This window comes from Mesocricetus auratus, unplaced genomic scaffold (assembly GCF_017639785.1).
Source record: "Mesocricetus auratus isolate SY011 unplaced genomic scaffold, BCM_Maur_2.0 Super-Scaffold_4256, whole genome shotgun sequence".
Classification (NCBI taxonomy): domain Eukaryota; kingdom Metazoa; phylum Chordata; class Mammalia; order Rodentia; family Cricetidae; genus Mesocricetus; species Mesocricetus auratus.
In genome coordinates this window covers 417,450-436,312 of record NW_024429182.1, presented here as the reverse complement: position 1 = coordinate 436,312, position 18,863 = coordinate 417,450, and the positions used below count along the sequence as shown (strand labels likewise).

Here is an 18,863-nt window from a genome sequence, read left to right as displayed (position 1 = left end):
TGGAGACCCAGCTGAGCTGCAAAGGTAGGTGTTTGCAGGATAACCTTGAAACCTGCCCCCCCCCCACACACATATAGGTGCAACTCCCCTATATGTAGCTGATTAAAAGAATCACTTGCTAAGGATTACCTGTGGCATCATATTACTGTCTGGCTCACTAGTAAAAGCATACATAGCAGGTGACTGCCTCAAATATAACCAATGGACTATAAGTATTTTTATTTGTTACGACTGCGTTAAGTCCTTCCACGTCTGAAATTCAGTCCTTAGTGACACCATTCAAAAGCACCTGATAGGTAGAAAAGCATCAGCACTCCCTCTTCTGGCCTGATGACTGTTAACAGTAGAAAATTTTAAACTACCTATACCCACTAAAAGTTTGTCACAAAAATCCACTGCAAGTCTGTTGCGGGTTTTTTGTTTGTTTGTTTGTTTCTTCTTCCGAATTCCAGATGAAACCCAATGACAAGAGCACTTCAAACTTTCTGGCTGTTACCATTTGCTTGTCTTGTTACTATTAGGTCATTCTGAACAGCACTAAACCTCAACTGAATACACAGAATATATCATTAACAAATCAACACTAACACCAATTATGTAAGTATTTTATTTATCACTGAAGAAAAAACACAGCAGCAAGTTCTGTGTTGGCTTCAATAAAACCAAATGGTTACTCTTTAACACAGCTACTACACTCCAAAATTGAAGTCAACACAGTCATCACTACAAATTACGCGTTGAAATAATCTATCCTGAAGAAAGAAAATTAGGAAAAAGAATTTAAACAATTCCTCCAAACCACACATTTATAAATATTGTCATATTTAAAAGGCTTGAAAGGCATGGATTAGTTTGAAAGCAGTCTTCTTTTGGCAACAGAAAAAAGAAACAGCAACAGTTTACCAAATGCTCTAGGAATCCAGAGCTGTACTGTTCTGGATCTGCGCTTGAGCAGTGTTGTCATGATGACTACAAAATGCTTTATACTCACCTCTCTCAAGTAAAGTCTACAGAAAACCCCTTTGCAACCAGTGTTTGCCATGTCTACTACACTGGTCAGAAGCTATAAACTGTCTAAGTGTAGTTAATAGTAAATACCTAAGAAGGTATGTTCCCACTAATGATGGGAAAGCTGTCAGACTCATTGGCTTAAAGGGTTTTCAAATATTTTAACAGAACCTTACCTTATTCCAAATTAATCTGATATTCCAAAATAAAAAAAAAAAATCATTTGTATACCAAGATATAGGTGTTAACACCTGAAGGGTTCATTTTTATTTTTTAGTTTTTTTTTTTTAAACAAATGATTGATGAAATAATGCAACACCTTAAATTCCGGAAAATGGAATGGTTTTTCAACCTCCTGTGAATACAGTGCATGATCAATCTATTATATATGATTAATACAAGTTCATGCTTTTTGAGTTATGGTGAGACAACATTAAAGAATTCAATTTAGACTGGGTGAAGCACAAGTATAATAATCCTTGAATGTGGTCAAACCTATGTAGACACAAGTTTGACTCCACCATTGCTGGGGCTCAACGTCGTACTGTGGTCCATCCGTCTTCATCAGTTTCATTCTTAGTACGACGAAGGGACTCCCTATCTTTCTCAGCTCTCCAGGATGCCTTCTCTTTCTCACCTTCTCGTTCTCTCTCTCTATCTCTTGAAAGAGCTGGGGGAGGAACACGACGAGGTAGATCCCGTTCTTCAGTCCGGTCATCTTTCCTGTCATCAGCTCGTCTCCAAGAGCTTGCTAGAAAAGTTAAAAAAAATTTTTTTAATGTTAAGCTTGAATTATTTTGATTCAAAATAAACAAGTCAAACTAAAGAAATGCTTGCTTTAAACTACTGAGAAAATGAACAATTCAGAATCCTACTAAAAGTCCACATTTTAATTACTTTGTGTCAATTAAGGTATGAACTTGCAGCCATATTAAAAAATTGGAAGCAAACAGAAATCCTTGGCCATGGAAATAGATTAATAGTTATAAACCAAACACAAGTTAAAAAAGTCAGAACATATCAAGTAGGAAGCATTTATGGCTCTTGAATTTTACCAAATGAGTCATAAGATGTGAAATTTTAAGTTATGGTTTTAATACTCTTCTGATCCTGCCAAGCAAACTGTTAAAAGCATATAAGGAAAGCACTTAAGTACAATGGACAGTTTAACCTCACTAGAAGTACTTTAAAAAAATTTTTTTGTGTTGCCAGGTGGTAGTGGCCCTTGCCTTTAATCCCAGTACTTGGGAGGCAGATAAATCTGAATTTTGAGATCAGTCCAGATTACAGAGTGAGTTTTGGGACAGCCAGGGCTATACAGAGAGACCCTGTCTTAAAAAATTCAAAAGTAAATATAATTAGGATTGTTTATGTGTTATATTTATGGATGTGAGGTAGTGGAGGTCAGTAAACAACTTTCAGGGAGTGAGTTCTTTTTCTACCATGTGGGTCCCCAGCACTGAAATCAAGATGCCAAGCAAGAAAGAATCTTTACTCACCGAGTCATCTCACCATCCCTGAATTATCTCCACATTTACACTATTGTGTTCACACATTAGGAACTTAACTAATGAATACTGTTTCTCCATTTTCATTGTTTCTGCTACTTTATCATTTAGTCTATTGCTATACTTGCCTTGCATGAGGTTACATCACAACCTCGTAATTAAGCACACTGAATTTACTCTTATTTTCAATATTCACATAAATCTAAAAGATTATTATATACGGTCCGAACCCTGCCACAAAACTATTGCCCAACATTCCAACAACTAAAATGTCTATATACCTTCTTCACGCTCTGATCTGAGGGGAGGTCCTCTCCGTTCTCTATCATCTCTTAAATCCCTTCTTTCTCTCAGGTCTCTTAGATCACGACGATCATCTCTTTCCCGACGACGGTCATCCCTGTCTCTATCATCACGGCGACTTGAATCTCTCCAGCTTGAAGACTCTTCTGCTGGTCCTCTTCTCCAGCCACCTTCATCCCTGTAACCATTTAAAGTAACAAGTTCAGTTACTGATAAGACTACATGGGCAATTGTAAGCAGCACACCAGCCTGGTGGTGGTGGTACACACCAGTCTGAGGTAAGCCTGATCTACAGAGTGAATTCCAGGACAGCCAGGACTTCACAGAGAAACCCTGTCTCAAAAAACAACAAAATAAAAAGGGGAATGGGGGCGACAACACACCAAATCCAGTTTATTAATCTGAGTTTAAACTCATGGCACCTCAATCTCAATCTGGTATCTCAGGCATAGAGCAACAAGGCACCTAGACCATATCACTTGTAGCTACTTAACTAAAGATCCTACAATAGCACAACCCATATTCCAAGACCATGAAACTGCTGGCTGCCATGCTGGACAGAACACAAAGAACTTTTACCACCAGATTTGCTAATATGGTAAAGGGAACAAGCCAGACTTTTAGCACTAATAAAAACTGACTATAAATTTCAGCATAGGAGGATTGGATAAAAATTGAACTTCAGGTCATCCTGAGCAACATAGAAAGATGTTATCTTCTCAAAAACAAACAAAGGCTAATTTAAAGACAATTAAGTTGATTCATTACTCTAAGAAAACAGGATTGGTAGACACCTGGACAGGTTCCTTTACCAGTTATACAACCTTCAGCAGCCAATAGGCTAAGCCCACCCCCGTGTTCTCACTTTCTAGATATTTTGGGGGGACCTGGAGGGCTAACCAGCCATACTCGATATGTATCTAAATGGTTGAGTAAGGACAGAACATTACTTCTCAAAAGTGATTTGGAATGCACAACAGAGTGTAAGAGAAGCCCATTATAAGTAGGTCCTTCCAACCTGGGTCTTCTGAAGCGATCCTCCCGGTCTCCATCTCTGTCTCGGTCTCTGTCTCTTTCAGGGTCCTTGTCCTCCTCTCGATCTTGACTGTCTCTATCCCTCTCTTTGTCTCTATCCCAATCACGTTCTTCAGATGGTCTTGACTCTCGAGGTGGACCCCAACTCTCTTCTCTAGCCTTTTCTTTCTCTCTCCATCCACCTATTTTATAAAAAGAATTTTATTTTTAACAGATTAGCAATTTTATTTGTTTGGTGCTGGGAATTTAACACAAAGCCTCATGAATGCTACGCAAGTGCTCTATCAACTAAGCTCATCTCCAGCCTTTATGAAGATATCTTAGCATTAATTCATCATCCTAAACAAATGGAAGATACCCAGATTCCAATAAGAAAATTAAACAAACAAACAAAACCCAAGTATTTCCTTACATGGTTGGTCATTTCTGAATTATGTAGCTATAGGAAACGGTCGGGATTAATGTTTCATAAGAGATTATCAATTAATTTTTATGTACATTGCCAATATAAAAATCTGTTCTAATTTTACTATAGACTACTCAGTCAAGTAGAAAACTTCAGAGTCTCCTGGGAATGACCACCCCAATTATGAATTTATACTCTATAAGATTTTATCAATGACTCTTCCCTATTCCTGTTCTGTGTCATCACCCCACCATTCAGTCATAAAACAAGGATAAATGTTTTGATTCTCCCCAGTTTCACATGAAGCAGGAAGAAGCCAAACAAGCTAAGTTCTCACTGGTGTATTATAGCTACCATTGTACCTGACTTTCATATCAACAAGTGCCAAATTAGACTTAAATACCATTTATATTTACTTGTTTAATCCTTGCCATAATTAAGTCAATCCTAATTATTGTCAGATACTTGAAACCCCCCTCCCCAAGACAAGGTCTCCCTATGTAGCCCTGGCTGTCCTAGAACTTGCTATGGAGACAGAACTTGCTGGCCTTGAACACACAAAGAGATCCTCCTGTTCAGTTGCAAATATTTTTAATACCAAATTAATACTTGTTGCAATTTTGCAATCAGTAAGTTCAGAAAGAATAAAGCTGTCTCCTGACATGTGATGCCAGCTCAAGTTGGTAGCACTCTGCCTCCCAGAATTGGCTTTTGAAACTATAAAAAGTATCCCATTAAAGGACTGTGTATTTAGTACTGTGATCTTTGCTTGTTACTTCACTATTCAACTGACCCAGGCACAGACTGAAGTACTATGTCTAAACTTAAGAGGAAAACACAAGTTAGACAAACTACCATGAATTCACTGTTGCAAATCAGAGATCACTGTAGCTTTGAGAAAGTGACTTAAACAGAAACACATCAAGAGACAAATAGCAGAATAAATAGAAAGGCACCTAAGCTTGTATTTCTTCTCAGATTCCTCATAATCCTCTGGCAACTTTATAGGATGTAACCACAAATGACTAAGAAGCCCATTTTATACAAGGAATGGAAGTCATTTGTCCTAAGGTCACATAGTTGAACAGTGGAATATGGCCAAGACCAAAAAAGAAATCACAACTAGTAAAAGCAAAAAAAGGTGTAATTAGATCTGAACTCAGGAAGGATTATTGTGGGTACTGCAAAAAAGAAATGAATAGCAGAAACCAGTTTGCAGGGTAAAAGTTCACAGCAGACTCAATTACAATCATGGGGAACACTAAAGTGGGTGGATTTAAGAACCATCAAAAGGCAGACTTAGGGGTTGGAGAGGTGTCTCAGTGGTTAACAGCACATACTGCTCTTGTAGTTCAATTCCCTATGTCCATGTCAGGTGGCTCTAATTGCCTTCACTCTCTCCAGGAGATCTGGTGCCTCTGGCCTCCACTTAAACCTGCATTCACATGTACATACTCATAGATACCCACATATAAGTATGCACATACATGTAATTTTAAAATGAAGCTTTTAAAAAAAAACTAAACTAAATGATGCACATGTAATTTTAAAATAATGGAGCTTTAAAACAAAGAAGTGAACTAAATGACAGACTTAACGCAGGCTAAAACAGAAAGCAGAGAACTCCTAACAGAACAGGTGTTTATTTTGAAAGGAGGAAACAGATAAGTTTAAGTGTCAAGTGAGCACTCTCAGAGAACAAAAATGAGATCCTGAGTAGGATCCTATGGGTGGACAGTTTGTGTAAACAAATGTTTAATAATAATTTTCATTTAAAAGTCACTGCACAGGCACTCAAGGAAAAAAGACCTACATTAAAAAAATAAGAATATATATAGTACAACTGTCATTTAGCCCTACAATTTCATTTTTTGTACAGGATTTCTAAATATTAAATCTCACCTGGTTTGACGAATGGTCTCCAAGGACCAGGTCTTGCATCATCACCCCGTCTGGCAATCCTATCGTCATCCATATTTCTCCAAGGCCCCCGGTCATCATCTGCACCTCGCCTGGGAATCCTATCATCATCAGCATTCCTCCAAGGTCCTCGATCATCATCCAAACCTCGCCTGGGACCCCGGTCATCATCAGCATTACGCCAGGATGACCGCTCATCATCAGCACCTCCTCGTCTCGGCCCCCGGTCCTCATCCATCCCACGTCTAGGCCCTCTGTCCTCATCTGCTGTACGCCAGCTTCCTCTGTCATCATCTAGTCCCCGTCGGGGTGGTCTGTCATCTTCCAGTCCCCGTCGGGGTGGTCTGTCGTCATCCAGTCCCCGTCGGGGTGGTCTGTCATCATCCAGTCCCCGTCGGGGTGGTCTGTCATCTTCCAGTCCCCGTCGGGGTGGTCTGTCATCTTCCAGTCCCCGTCGGGGTGGTCTGTCGTCATCCAGTCCCCGTCGGGGTGGTCTGTCGTCATCCAGTCCCCGTCGGGGTGGTCTGTCATCATCCGTGTGACGCCAGCTTCCTCTATCATCATCACCAATTCGCCTGGGAGGCCTGTCGTCATCTGTATTACGCCAGGAAGGACGGTCATCATCTGTTCCTCTACGAGAAAATCTATCTTCATCCGGACCACGTCTAGGCCCTCTGTCATCATCCAGACCACGCCTGGGAATGCGATCATCATCTGGTCTAAGAGAAGATTCTCTCTCTTCATCATCCCCCAAGCGTCTTAGCCGATCTTCATCTCTCCTGTGAGGTCTCTCATCATCCCGAGTCTCTCCTCGTCTCCACTCCCTAAAGAGTAACAAGTTACAAGCTTTAAAAGCAAAATTTTCAGAAAGCATATGGATCCTTGATTTCACTCATTCTTACAAATCACTAAATCTAAATTCAGTCAGTGCCATCCTTTAAAAATGTTTTCCAAGCCAGGCGTTGGTGGCGCATACCTTTAATCCCAGCATTCAGGAGGCAGAGGCAGGCGGATCTCTGTGAGTTCGAGGCCGGGCTGGCCCGACAGCCTCCAAAACAATACAGAGAAACCCTGCCTTGTAAAACAAAACAACAAAAAAAAAGGTTTTCAAATAAAAATTATACAAAATCCTTGCCAGGTGTTGGTGGTGCACGCCTTTAATGCCAGCGCTAGGGAGGCAGGTGGGGATCTCTGTGAGTTCAAGGCCAGCCTGGTCTACAGAGCAAAGAGTCCAGAACAGCTTCCTGTCTCAAAAACCAATTTTAAAAAAATCTAGTACCTTAAGAATAACAAGCAGACAACAGCCTACAATTATCTGGTTCCTTCCTGAGAACACTTGCAAAGTTCTTTATCTTTTACAACAAGCTTTTCTCTAAACAATTTCTGCATAAAAATGCACTATTACTACCACTAGTTAACAACCATAACAACCAAAAAACTTATTACAACTTTATCTCCAGTACTACAAAAAAATTTTTAAATTATAAAATAAATGTTCAACCATTAGAAAAAATGTTATGGACAGGGTTTGTTTTTGCTCTTTTGGGGGATGGGGTGTTTCCTCTGTATAGCCCTAGAAGTCCTGAACTCACTCTGTAGGCCAAGCTAGCCTCAACTTCGCCTGCCTGTCTCCCGAGTACTGAGATAAAAAGTGAGCCACCACAACACTGCTCTTTTAAACTCAATGTTGTTGGAATCTGACAGATATATTTCTCAAGATTCGTACGGGTCAGTCATCAGAGCAATGCTGAAGAGGGGTGGCCTATAAAAAAAAGTCTCATTAACAGTTAAAAACCAGGTATGGTGGCACAAGCTTTTAAATACAACACTTGGGAAGTGGAGATAAGATTGGGAGTTCAGGTTCACCTTAAAGCTACACAGGACCATGATCTTGGCTCAAATAATAGGTTCTATAATTCAAATCTGATTTTAAAACCTAAATACCAGGACCCAAGACTAAACACATTGTTCCCATGATTCCACTTACTTCTCTGGGGGGCCTCTTCTCCACTCAGAGTCAACTTCTGGCCCTTTTCTCCATGTGCCTTCTGAATCTCTATCTCCCCACCGAGAGTCCTGCACCCACAAAGCAGAGGCATCACTGTAATAAAAGTTATGATTCCAACCACTACTAGAGTTATCTATCACTCAAGCATTCCATTCTCTCCTTAAACCTCAAGGTCCTAAAATAAAAGTCTCTGGTTGAAGGAAGGTGCACAACTCTAACCTCTTCACTTGGAGGCAGAGGAATAGAATCAGAAATTTTTTAAAAGACAGCCTTGGCTGTGTGTAAGAACTGTCTTACCACAAAATAAAAAAACTAGGGACTGGAAAGAGCTCAGTGGTTAAGTATGTGTACTGCTCTTCCAGAGGGTTAGAGTTCAGTTCCCAGCAAAAGATGCCTCACAAATTTATCAGTAACTCTAGTTCCAGTGAATCCAACGACTCGGTGAGCACCTGCACTCATGTGCACATACCCACAGGCACATAATTAAAAATAACCATTTAAAAAATTGGAAAAAATAATCAACAACCAGGCAGTGTTTAAGGGGCAAAGCAGTAACTCAAAGTGTCTGAAACACAAGTTGACAGCCGAAACTGGTGAAAAGTGATCGCCAAGTATGATTGCCTTTGGCTCTCAGTAATGAGTATGAACCAAAGGGAGCTGAGACAGAAGAACAGATTTAAGGGTCACATATGCTGCCATTATGAAAACTAAAATAGGTCTAGAATATGATTATGATTGGGAGACAGTTAAGGAATCAGAAATGACATACAGGTTCATTAAAATGAACTATAACAGACCACAATTAGAAGAATTCAATAGATGAAAGAAATAAGTCAGTTTTGTATACAAGCAATATCACCTAGGCTCCTGATTGTATTACACTGCACATTCTGAATGAGGTTGAGAGGAACCTAATTACCTCTCCCAAACGACAGAGATATTATGAACCCGAAAAGATCTTTGTATTTAAGTAATCAAGAGAATGTGAAGTAGTTAATCAAGCCACAATATTACAAAAGAAAATTCATCAGTGAATCTACATGTAATTAAAACAGAATAAATACACAGACCTGGGAAGACAGATCAATACTATGTGACTTGGCCAGATGAAGAGTTCAGATTCTCCCTCCAGTACTAAAGAAAAATCAAAAGAATAACTTCTGTACTCACCTTCCTAGAAAGTGGATCATCACCAAGTCTCCTCTCCTCCTCTCTGCGTCGTTCTCTTTCTTCAATTTCCAGCTCCCTCTGACGTTTTTTTCTTTCTACTTCTTCCAGTTTCTTGACTCTCTCCTGATACTCTCTAAGTTCTTCCTCCCGTTTTGCTCTCTCAGCACGCTCTCTTTCTTCTCGCTCTATGAAATTGTCAAGTTACTGCAATGTGCTTCCCACCCACACTGGTATAATGTAGTACATGTAAAGGCAAATTTTTAAAAGGCAGACCAGGAGACAGCTCAGTGGTTGAGAGCACTGACTGATCTTCCAGAGGACCTGGGTTCAATTCCCAGCACCCACATGGCAGCTCACAACTGTCTGCAACTCTAGGATCCAACAACCTCACACAGACATACACGTAGACAGAACACTATTGCCCATAAAATAAAAATAAATTAAAAAAAAAAGACAGGCCAGAGATGGCTCAGACTGCTCTTCCAGAGAACCCGGGTTCAATTCCCAGAACACACATGGCAGCTCATAGCTGTAACTCCAGGATCTTATATCCTCACAGACAATACAAACAGGCAAAACACCAATGCACATAAAATAAGTAAATAAAAAGCTTTAAAAGATAAGCATATTAAAACAAGCCAGTTGACAATGGCACACAACTTTAATCCCATCACTTGGGAGGCAGAGACAGGCAGATCTCTTGAGTATGAGGCCAGCCTGGCCTACACAGTGAGTTCCAAGACAGCTAGTGATACACAGAAAAACCCCATCTTGAAAAAACAAAACAAAACAAGCCAGGCATTGGTGGCATACGCCTTTTATCCCAGCACTTGGGAGGCAGAAGCAGGCAGATCTCTGGAGTTGAGACAAGCCTGGTCTACCAAGCAGGTTCCAGGACAGCCTCCAAAACAATACAGAGAAACCCTGGCCCGGGGGGGGGGAAAAAACAGGATACTATAACAACAGGGAAAAAAAGTATAAAATTTTAAGTGTTTGGCTATAGGTTGATAGAGGTATCAGCACCTAAACATAATGCATTAAGCTAGCTTTATTATCAAAAGACCAGTTATACAGATTGCTTTGTTTTCTAAATAAGATTGTAACACTAACACTTTCCATGCGACTTATATAAATGGTTACCTTTTAGCATCTGTTCTTCTGCCCTCCTCTGCTCTTCCTCTTCCTTTTCTCTGTAGTAGGTTACTTTACGTTCTTCTTTTCGCTGCCTTTTCCGTTCTTCCAGACGATTATGCCTTTCTTCTGCTAACCGTTCTTCAAACTGTTTCAGTTTTTCCTGTGAATTGAACAGTTATATCCTCCCAAAGTCAATTTTGTTCAAAATATAAACCAGGAATACTTTTACACTTGTAAACTCACAATATCTGAAAGCCATAGAAAGTGGCCACCAATAAATACAAAAGCAGACTCTCTTAATGGGTAGAGAAATTTTGTCAGTGTGTTTCTAAAATACTGAATTACACAATGAATCTACAGTGACTTTCACATTGAATCTACACACTAGAACTGAGAGAGCAAGTTACTTTGCCTGGCTGTCTGAAGTTCTACTCCCTACCTCAAAACAAAACAAACCCCTATAGTCACATTTTATTTGTAATAGTAATAAAAAAATGACTAAGAACTTTAACAAAACATCTTTGATTTAGTTCTTTTGGAGACAGGGTCTCTCTCCAGAATCATGATTGCCTTGGAACTCACTATGTAGACCAAATGGGTCTCCAACTCAGAGATCTGCCTGCCTCTGCCTCCCCAAGTGCTAGGATTAAAAGTGTACACCACCATGTCCAATCCTGATCTAGTTCATTTCTGTATCAAATAGTAAATATACAACTTAAAAGCACACATGAATTTGGATTAAATGGTGTGTCACAAAATCCCATCCCCTTCAAGATAGGTCAGTGAGTGTTAAGTCACACACAGCAAGACAAACTAACCTGACCCCATCCCAAAAACCCACACCTCAAATGAGAAAATACAACTTTCATCTTTGAAACGTTTTTTTGAGGTGATTAAAATATCTCCTGACTCTTCCTACTGAAATATTGAATAATTATCTGTTTCACTTTAACTCAAGACAGATTCTGCCAATGTGTTAAGGGAGGATCCCCCTCAAAAGAAGAATATAAAAATAAAACCCAAAATCCCTAAAAGCTCACAAATTTACTTTCCCTTAAGCACAGGAACCTCACCTCATAGACAGACTGCCGGGCAGCTTTGAGTCGCATCACAAATAGATCTCTGTCTTCCAACATTCGTGACATTCGATTCTTATGTTCCAGAGCCTTTTCCCGCTCTAGCTGCATTGTGGTTATCTGAAAGTATATACAGTACAAGGTTAATCTCCAAGGCATTTGTTTTCCTAATTTACCCCAAAAAGATCCTAATAGACATTCTTTAAAACTGAGAAGTTGCTCCTTCCCCATTCTATCTTGTGATTTATCTTTTCTAAAATAGGAATAACTGACAACACAAGGTCTATAAATCTCCAGATAATAAACTCTGGGGCTGCAGGCTCCCACACAGATGCCCTTTATCTTGTTTATCTGCACACAAGGCTGAGACTTACATTTTCATATTAAATCTCTATTGTGAACATTTCTCTTGCCACCAAGCTATTAAATAAGCAGCTGTTAACCAAAATTTCTAGTAAACTATTTAAAAACTATCACTGGCATGCTTGTAACTTAGTTTACAGTAAATGATACCACAATGAAAAGCTTACTCTTTCTTCTTCTTGTTGTTCCCACAGGTCCATGTCTTTAATCCTTTGTTCCTCATAAGCACTCTTTATCAAAGGAATTTCCTCCAAACGCTTAGCTCTTTCAAAATAGTCGATCTGAATGGTACAAAAACAAATGCCATTTTACAAAATAACTTTTGTTTTATTGCATTTTAGAGGTAGAGTTTCTCTATGTAGCCCTGGCTATCTTAGAACCAGGCTAGCCTCAAATTCAGAGATCTGCCTGCTCATGCCTCCCAAGTGCAAAGATTAAAGGTGTGTACTACCTCCACAGTCCAGCCAAAATAACTCTATTTAACTTATGTGAAAAGAATAGCAATCCCACTAGGCAAGACAATCCGTTTGAGGCCAACATGGAGACCTTTTATTAAAAAATTAGCAAGAAAAAAAATCCATCCTTTCATTTACCTTCTTTTCTTGATTTTTCAGGCGTTCCTGAAGTTCCTTCTTTTCTTTCTCCAGTTGTTCAACCTGTTTGGCCATGATAAAATCTGGATCTAGTTCTTCAAGGTCCTAATGGCAACACAAAGGCAGAATGGTCATCACAAACATTTTAGTAAATATTTGAGAAAGGATTTCTCTCTATAACCCTGGCTGTCCTAGGAATTCACTATGTAGACCAGGCTGGCCTTGAACTCACATAGATCCACCTGACTCTGCCTCCCAAGTGCTGCAATCAAAAGACAGTGCCACAACTCCTGGCTACAAATATTTTTAAAGATTAATTTTAGTTATGGGGAAGGGTATATGTGCACTGAAGTACAGGTACTTGAGTGTCTGATCCAGCTGAAGCTGGAAGAAGGAAGGGGTTGCGAACCACCTATGTGGGTGCTGGGAACTGAACTTAGGTCCTCTGAAGAAAAAGCAGTGCATGCTCTTAACCACGGAGCCATCTCTCCAGGTCACAAATTAAAGACAAGTAAGGTTAACTTTCATGTGAGCTCACTGCTTCCTAGAACCAAATCCTATATTTCCTTAAATAGGTATTCAATGAGAAAACTTCATTATTAGCCAAATGGGAGCTCAAGAGTAAAGAAGCTCCTGATGGCTGGTGTGCTACGTACTTCAATGTCGATATCTTTGAATGCTTTGGCACCTAGCTCCGTCTTCTTGATCTGCTCTAACCGCTCCCGAACGGTTTTCTTTTTGATCTGCTCATGTTCCTGAAGGATTCGTTCCTTCTCCCGCTCCTTTGCCTCCTGGCGCAGCCTCTCTTCTTCAGCCTTCCGTACTTTCTGAAGCTCTGCTTCCCTCTGCTCCAGTTCTTCTTTCTCACGCTGGATATTCAGACTCTCAAGACGCTCTTTCCTTTCCTCAATCGTCTGTCGACGAGCCAGAATCCGCTGATGTTCTTTTCTTGAATTTTTAAGATACGCAGTAACTGCCAACTGATGCTGTTCTTCTTTCTCTTGCTTCAAAAACAATTGCATTTTAAAATGATTATAAATATACCTGGCATGAGTCTAGAAAAATTAATTGTGAAACGCTAGGTTTCCACAAATAATGTGCAACTTAGTAACAGACAATGTTCTAGTACCCAGTACTGTGGCACTACAGCTATTCAGTCTCTAACTAGCAATGACACAAGCTAAAATGCTATTTGACAATCTATTATTATTCCAAGGACCAAATCTATTGGGGTCAAGCCAACAATAACTTAGCAAGAATTCAATCACCTCAACAACTGTTTTGGGTATATGCTTGATATATGCAGTCTGCTGTCTTATGTAACAATATCCATTATTACCCACTGAAAGGCATTTCAATGACTTACTCGTCTTGACAAAACAATCTTAACAACTAGTGAACAGGAAATCATGAAGTCTTTTCCACGGATTTCATCTCAAACAATATTATGAAAGATAAAAGTCCCTCAAAACTTTTGTGGCTCATATCCCCCTAAAGGCACATACCAGAATGTGAGCAGGCTTGATGACTTCAAGTGCTTTTGCAAGCACTGAGGACATAGCTGTGAGTTGATTTCTTATTTGTTCTGATGGCATGCTTTGCAGATGAGGGCCAATTGGGGCATCTTCTCGAGTTGCGTAATTCAAGTCTGATCCAAAACTCAGAGTCCGAGAAGTATGATCAATACGAACCTTAGAAAATTAAATTATCAGTAACCAAGTCGACAACTGCATTTGAGAAGGAAATTATCAATCCAAAGTTAATAGAAAAGTATGAGAATTTGCTCAATAGAGTTTTTAAAAGGTTACCATTGTACCAAAAGCAGAGAAACTAAAGATTTCTGTCTTTCTACTTCCCAAAGACCTTCTAACCTGCCACCAGTGCCCACTTATAGCACATACCTGCAGGTCACAGTGCCTGGCTGCATCTACTATGGCCCGTTCCAGTTGGAAAGCATCAACAAAAGGAACCAGAGAAGTCAAACGAGAAAATTCAATGCTCTGATAAATCTGTGCCACCTGCACAAAAAAACACAGGGTTAATAATAACAGCTACTATTTAGTCACATTTTTATGTGCAATTTCATGGCAGCTAGAGGAAGCAGAAATTATGCTCACTGTTCAGAAAGGGAAAAAAAAACAAAGTTCATATAAATCAGCATAGCAATAGATTATTGGAACTGGAGTTTCAATTCAAGGGCCCAAATTATGTTATATTATGTATAACCATCTTTTGAATTCCATTTCATAAATCAAAAACCTAAATGTCTACATATTTATAAAGGCCTACTATTTACTTAATACAAATACTTCCAATCTTTTTTTTTTTGTCTGAAGGAGACTGGCAGCATTACTATATACAGTTACTCTGCTAATTAGCCTTCAAGTATTTATATAGCACATAAGAAATAACACTGCTCACATATTCAAAGAAAGCAGGTCAATGAAATGTGCAAACACATCATTAACACTCCCTCACCAAATGAAAATAGGAAAACTCAGCGGCAGGCACAGTGATGAACACCTTTAATCTCAGCACTTGGAACACAAAAGTAGGCCAATCTCTGTTAGTTCAAGGTCAGCCTGGTCTACATAGCGAGTTCCATAGTAGCCAGAGCAAATAGCGAGACCCTATGGGGGGGGGGTGAAAAGGTCAACCTAACACAACACCTAAGGAAAACTGAGTATTTAGCAAAGAAAGAAAAGTATGGGAGGAAGTACAGTTAAGTCATTGACTCTTTCAAAATCACAAATTGGGAAATTTGGACAGTAGTGGAAACTGGGATGGCTTTCTCTTAGAGTAACTATAATTGTTTTTCCATTTGTCATCAAAATAAAGAGTAAAGGGGCAAGGAAAGACTCCTAGAGCCAGGCAGTCTAGCTATTTGTGAGGTTCAGGATCAGTGACAATCTCAAAATACAAGATTGAACAACAGATTAACAGGAAAGATAGCTGATGTCTACCTCTGGCATCCACTTACTTGTACACTCATGCACGCACACGCACGCACACACACACGCACGCACACACACACACACACACACACACACACACACACACACACACACACACACACACAAATATTTGCTACAGTGATACAGAGTCAAGGGCAGAAATCTCAAGTTTCTCCATAAAGCATTTGCTTGTATTTTACCTGTTGCAGAAGGCGGAGTATGGTATTGTTCTGTAGTTGTGGTACATATTGTTGCAATTCTGGTTCCTTTTCAGGTTGTTCCCTAACCCAATTTAATACCTATAAAACCAATTAAATTGAGAAAAAAATAGTTTATATGTAGCAAACAGTTCACATTCTTTCAACTTCTTTATATACAAAACAGCATGTAATATAAAGACACGAAATTCATCTACAACACTATCAATGCTTATCTGAAGGTGACTGACAGCAGTGGCAAAAGTAGTCATGCTGCTAATTACCTCCAAAGGTTTATTTAGCACATCAGAAATATCTTTTTTCTTGATGTGAAGAAAAAAGACAAGCAAATGTGCACGTCTTAACAAACAGGGGAACAGTTCTTTATTAGAGAAATAAAATGCTCAACTGCAGCAAAGCCTGCCCATGCCGAGGCTTACCTTTGTGACTCTCTCACAGAGTTTTAGTGGGTTGAATTCTACCTCCAGCCAGTTGTAAAGGTCTTTCACTTCTGGGACAACATACTGTAGCACATTGAATCTGACCTATAAGAAAGGCAAAAAGTTTAACTGCTAAAGGAAATATTCTAGCAGAGATTCTGGACTACAAATTAAAATTAGAAAAGTATCTGACCTCAGTTCCCTATAAATTTACTAAATACTATTAATTATTCCATATTGTTTCTAGCTATAATTAACCCTCCCCCCCAAAAAACTTGAAAAGAGAACCTATAAGGTAACATACAAAATTTACAAAGACAATTACAAGGGACAGCACAAATTACATACCCAAAAATGTGAAATAACAGCTTTAAAAAATGGGGGTGTGCACTGACATAGGGTTTTCTCTGTGTAGCTATTGTCTTCTCTATGGCGGTCTACACACTCTATAAACCAGGCTGGCCTTGAACTCAAGGATCCACCTGCTTCTGCCTCCCAACTGGTGGGATTAAAGAAGTGTACCACCACAGCCTGGCAACAAATTATTCTTATATGAAGCATCAAAAAAATTACCAGGACAGCTCTACTCTCCTCAGGATCAAATTTGGAAAACTCAGTATCCATTAACATAACAGTGTTATACTCATTTAACAGCACTGGCCCCCTGTATCATCAGGTCCCACATACACACTCGGCCAGTCATATTTAGATAATATTCAAGAAAAAAAGTACATCTGTCTGAAATGCTTTTTTAATCACCTAAACATGGCATAAATATAAATAATTTGAAGATTATTTCAATCTAACATGGGGTTATGCATAGATTATGTGCAAAAAGAACCACTACCCTATTTCAGCTTATCAGTGGGTTCTGATGTCCACTGGGATCTGAACCAATGTTCTGAACCAGTATCATGCAGACACTTTCAGGTATAACTGGAAACCATACCTAACTCATCACATACCCTGAAGCACTGCTTTAATGAGTCTCCTCAAATGAACAAGATATCCATTTCATCAGTGGTACCTTGTCCACACAGAGCCTGACAATGAATTTTTTTTTTGGTTTATTCGAGACAGGGTTTCTCTGTGGCTTTGGAGGCTGTCCTGGAACTCGCTTGGTAGTCCAGGCTAGTCTCGAACTCACAGAGATCCGCCTGCCTCTGCCTCCCGAGTGCTGGGGATTAAAGGCATGCGCCACCAACACCCGGCCTGACAATGAATCTTAATTTCCAGTATTTAATCATGAATTACAACTTACCACAAAGTTTTCTCTCCAAGGCAATAAATACTCAAACGTATACTAACCATATCATTAATAAGGCCGATTCGTGTGGGTGGGGCTTGAAGACCTAGCAGTGTTGCAAGGCGTCGCTGCTTCTCAACTATAATACCATCCATGTCCAAGAGTCGAGCAATGTCAGTTCGCTCAGGAGTAATAGGTATGGAAAGAGTCGCCAAAAGGACTCTAGTAGACATTCTGTGGCGAACAAAGTTTTATTTGTTAAATTATAAATATGCTTCTTTTAATTATCTATTGTATGTCATACTAATTATTCCAGCACAGCATTAGACAACTGAACCTTGAGGAAGTAAATCCTTGTAAACTCAATCTCATATCAACACACTAAATGTGGCCCAACAGCAGTAAAGACAAACATCCTTACCAAAAGAATTAAAGGTAGCTTTGGAAACTAAGAAAATGGACTTTAAGTAAACACAATTATGACAGAAAATGAGAGGATAGAAAAAAAACTATTTGTTTTTACTTTCCTGAAACACAAGAAAGTCTACACTTTAGAATGCTAAGTAGCAAAGTCTTCATAACATATACAGGAGAAAATGACCTGATGCTATCCTATAATATTACAAGTACTAACTTCCTTAAGGAAAACCATTTGGCTGATTTCGTATTCTTCCGCAACACTAAGAAAAACAGATACATATAAAAAAGCCTGTTTACTAACAGGGAAAAAAAGATGACATGTGAATTGCCTAGTTTGTGCAAGGCAATGGATTCAACTTCTAGCTTGACAAAAATAATAAAAAAAGAAAGCAAATGAAAAGAAACACACTAAATATGATTGGGTCTGTGTGGATTCTTCTTGTGGTAAGGGATCTTGCTAGGTAGTTTAAGCTAGCCTAGTGTTGAACATTTGATCCTCTTCTTAGCCCATGTGCTAAGAGGTACGTGCCACTACATTCAACCTATACTTTGATTTTTAATACTCTGCAAATTACACACAAATAGTCTCCATTTTATGACTCACGTGTTAGGAAACATGAAGTTTTAACCCATATTTTTTACCATGGTACAAAAGAATTCATCATTTCCCAAACTAGTGACATAAAGTATTGTATTCTTAGGATGCAGCAGCAATGAATGATCCACAGCTCCTTATCATCCATGCAATCCTAAGAGTAAACAGACCTCCTGCCTCTCCTAGTATACTACCCAGTATTGATAGGTCAGTGTAATACATCATTACTTAACACATTTTCAACTTACAGTAGGTTTACTAAGATACAACCTAACACAAGTCAAGTGTTACTTGACTAGTTACTGTTTTATAATCAAGGAAAAAGAAAAGAGCTTGATGGAATTATCTAATTATCCAACTGCTCTAAGAATAGAATATACCAATGCATGGATAGGTTCACATGTTAACATCACCTCTGTGAATACACATTTTCTCAATTGGGTTTCCAGTGGCAGCTTTTTTGGGGCCTGAAGAAGTAGAAGATGGC

General features: G+C 39.2%; 1 protein-coding gene and 2 non-coding genes across 3 annotated transcripts in view; all 3 read right to left on the bottom strand.

The window, feature by feature from the left end:
* Window positions 1-589: 589 nt before the first annotated feature.
* Window positions 590-18,863, bottom strand: part of Eif3a (eukaryotic translation initiation factor 3 subunit A) — a 30,594-nt gene continuing 12,320 nt past the window's right edge. The window contains exons 7-22 of the mRNA XM_040741990.1: window positions 17,424-17,595; window positions 16,116-16,220; window positions 15,679-15,777; window positions 14,426-14,542; window positions 14,030-14,215; window positions 13,181-13,528; window positions 12,525-12,629; window positions 12,099-12,212; window positions 11,566-11,688; window positions 10,499-10,652; window positions 9,359-9,543; window positions 8,168-8,256; window positions 6,163-7,004; window positions 3,838-4,036; window positions 2,798-2,997; window positions 590-1,759 (exon numbers count right to left, since the gene is read on the bottom strand). Of these exons, the coding sequence (XP_040597924.1) occupies window positions 1,542-1,759; window positions 2,798-2,997; window positions 3,838-4,036; window positions 6,163-7,004; window positions 8,168-8,256; window positions 9,359-9,543; window positions 10,499-10,652; window positions 11,566-11,688; window positions 12,099-12,212; window positions 12,525-12,629; window positions 13,181-13,528; window positions 14,030-14,215; window positions 14,426-14,542; window positions 15,679-15,777; window positions 16,116-16,220; window positions 17,424-17,595 (3,256 nt within the window). The 3' untranslated portion in view covers window positions 590-1,541. The remainder of the gene's footprint in view (window positions 1,760-2,797; window positions 2,998-3,837; window positions 4,037-6,162; window positions 7,005-8,167; window positions 8,257-9,358; window positions 9,544-10,498; window positions 10,653-11,565; window positions 11,689-12,098; window positions 12,213-12,524; window positions 12,630-13,180; window positions 13,529-14,029; window positions 14,216-14,425; window positions 14,543-15,678; window positions 15,778-16,115; window positions 16,221-17,423; window positions 17,596-18,863) is intronic.
* Window positions 14,849-14,979, bottom strand: LOC121135635. The gene has a single exon (XR_005872737.1). It is a non-coding gene; the product is annotated as a small nucleolar RNA SNORA19 (small nucleolar RNA).
* On the bottom strand, window positions 15,906-16,033 carry LOC121135638. The gene has a single exon (XR_005872738.1). It is a non-coding gene; the product is annotated as a small nucleolar RNA SNORA19 (small nucleolar RNA).